This window comes from Buceros rhinoceros, unplaced genomic scaffold, assembly GCF_000710305.1.
Source record: "Buceros rhinoceros silvestris isolate BGI_N320 unplaced genomic scaffold, ASM71030v1 scaffold29587, whole genome shotgun sequence".
In the NCBI taxonomy this organism is placed as follows: Eukaryota; Metazoa; Chordata; class Aves; order Bucerotiformes; family Bucerotidae; genus Buceros; species Buceros rhinoceros.
In genome coordinates, this window is record NW_010420867.1 from 644 (window position 1) to 3,129 (window position 2,486).

The following is a 2,486-nucleotide window of genomic DNA, read 5'->3' on the forward strand; positions in this document are numbered from 1 at the left end:
TTCCCAGCCGTGTGGAGGTGGTGCTGAGGGCCAGGGGTCAGAGGGGACCTGGCAGTGCTGGGGGAACGGGGGCACTGGAGGAGCTGAAAGGGCTCTTCCAGCCCAAAGGGTTCTGTGACTCCACGATTCTGTAACAGTCACTTTGCTGAGCCAGGCATGTGCGGGGTGTGGGCAGCCAGATGCTGTCCCTCACTGTCCCAAACACGAACAATCTGAACCTGACTCTATTCTGATGGTCATAGTTTACTTGGGGAGCAGGCGGAAGCTGTTAGACTGTATATCCCCATCCGCTAAGCTGAAAAGCTGAGCTGCATCTGCACCTCCGCAGCATTTCTGTAGAAATAGGGACGTGGGAGTTGGTTTTGTGGCGTGTGAATTGGTACCAGCTCTGCTCTGTCTCTGCACACAGAGGTGGATGCTCTCACGAAGGAGCTGGAGGACTTCGAGCTAAAGAAAGCTGCAGCCCGCGCTGTGACGGGGGTGCTGGCCTCCCACCCCAACAGCACCGACGTGCACATCATTAACCTCTCGCTGACCTTCCATGGCCAGGAGCTGCTGAGTGACACAAAACTCGAGCTGAACTCCGGCAGACGCTACGGCCTGATTGGGCTCAACGGCATCGGTAAGCGGTGGGGCCGACATGGGGCTCCCGGGGGCTCGGCGAGGGGCCGCACTCCCGAGAAGCTGGTGCGGCATCGGTAAGCGGTGGGGCAGCCATGGGGCTCCCGGGGGCTCGGCGAGGTGCCGCACTCCTGAGAAGCTGGTGGCGGTGCTGGAGACCTGAAGGAAGGCTGTCAGGCACGGCTGAGGCTCGGCGGATTCTGCTCCCCAGTGTCCTGCCCAGGAAGGGGGATTGCTGGGGTTGCTGCTGGGAGGATGAGGTTGCGTTCTGGCTCCGGACTGAGCATTTGAGCTGCTTTCTGTCTGATTCCTGTCCGCAGGGTTGCTTCAGCCGTGTCGGTAAAGCCAGCGCTGAGGCTGTTGGTCAGAGAACCCGCAGTGTGGAGGAGCAGGGGGTGGGTGGTTTGGCCTGAATGGGAAACCGCTGGAGCAGGCGACACTGCTCCGGGGGAGGTGCAGAGCACGGGTGTAAGTAAGGCACAGCTAGTGCGAGTGACCAGTGGGGTCACCCTCAGAGAACCTGCAGGTCTCCAGTGATGAGAGTGTCACCTTCCTCTCTGCAGAAGCCCTCAGAGTCTGGGGTCCAGGTAGCAGATGTCAGGCCTGGTCAGACAGCAGGAGGGATAAAGTTCCCTGTGTCCAGGCAAGGGCTGAACCGTGGGGGTTTCCAAGGAGCTGCTTGGTGTCTCAGTCCAGTCCTCGGGGCAGGGAGCTGTAGCTGGGAGGGCAGCCAGTGTGGTGTGACAACAGGCTCTGCTGCCTCCCTCGTTCTTCCGGCCTCTTGGGCAAGACATTCCCAAGGACTTTCCAGGGCTGGAAAGGGAGGGAATCAGTGGGATCCGGCTGCATCTCCTCCGTGCCTCTGTGACGTTGTATCCGACTGTTAACCATGGCATGTCTCTGCGCACAGGGAAATCCATGCTGCTGTCAGCCATCGGGAAGCGAGAAGTGCCCATCCCAGAGCACATCGACATCTACCACCTGACCCGCGAGATGCCTCCCAGCGACAAGACCCCTCTGCAGTGCGTGATGGAGGTGGACACAGAGAGGGCCATGTTAGAGCGGGAGGCAGAGCGTCTGGCTCATGAAGATGGTAAAGCACCTCGAGGTCCCTGTGGGCAAGGGACATTTCCATTTTCCTCCCCTCCGAAAAAAAGGCCTTATCTGGGCGCCTTGGCAGCATTTTTCTGTGTTACAGTACCTATTCCCCCTAGGTACCCTGCACTAGTTGAGCAGTCCCGTGGGATTACGCATCTTTGGACGGAATTATTCCATGCAGCTTCTTAGGAAGCGTCTTGGGCTGGGGAACGGAGGGGCTGGGCAGGGGTGAAGCAGGAGGACTGGGAGCTCTCCCAGCCGTCCGCAGGCACAGCTGGGAGCCCTGCGCTGGTAACAGTGCTGACAGACGGGCTCTCTTTCAGCGGAGTGCGAGAAGCTCTTGGAGTTATACGAGCGTCTGGAGGAGCTGGATGCCGACAAGGCAGAAGCACGGGCCTCACGTATCCTTCACGGCTTGGGGTTCACACCAGCCATGCAGAGGAAGAAGCTGAAGGACTTCAGTGGTGGCTGGCGGATGAGGGTGGCTCTTGCCAGGTGAGTGGAACTCTGCTGCTGCCCCCTGGGAGAACCCCTGCCCCCTCCCCACGCTGAGAGCCCCTTACACAGTGCTCAGAGCAGAGCTGAGCGTTCACTCCGCACTGTCACCTCCTCTGTCCTCCCAGAGCCCTCTTCATCCGGCCTTTCATGCTGCTGCTCGATGAGCCCACAAACCACCTGGACCTGGATGCTTGTGTGTGGTTGGAGGAAGAGCTGAAAACGGAAGCAGGAAGGAGGCTGCTGCTTTTGAGGGTTGGGCTTTTCCGCCG

At 59.8% G+C, this 2,486-nt stretch overlaps 1 protein-coding gene across 1 annotated transcript in view; it reads left to right on the forward strand.

The window, feature by feature from the left end:
- Nucleotides 1-386: 386 nt before the first annotated feature.
- Nucleotides 387-2,486, forward strand: part of ABCF2 (ATP-binding cassette, sub-family F (GCN20), member 2) — a gene marked incomplete at its 5' end in the record, with an annotated part of 6,489 nt that continues 4,389 nt past the window's right edge. The window contains 4 exons of the mRNA XM_010139471.1: nucleotides 387-622; nucleotides 1,532-1,714; nucleotides 2,043-2,214; nucleotides 2,343-2,438. Coding sequence (XP_010137773.1) covers nucleotides 387-622; nucleotides 1,532-1,714; nucleotides 2,043-2,214; nucleotides 2,343-2,438 — 687 coding nt within the window. The remainder of the gene's footprint in view (nucleotides 623-1,531; nucleotides 1,715-2,042; nucleotides 2,215-2,342; nucleotides 2,439-2,486) is intronic.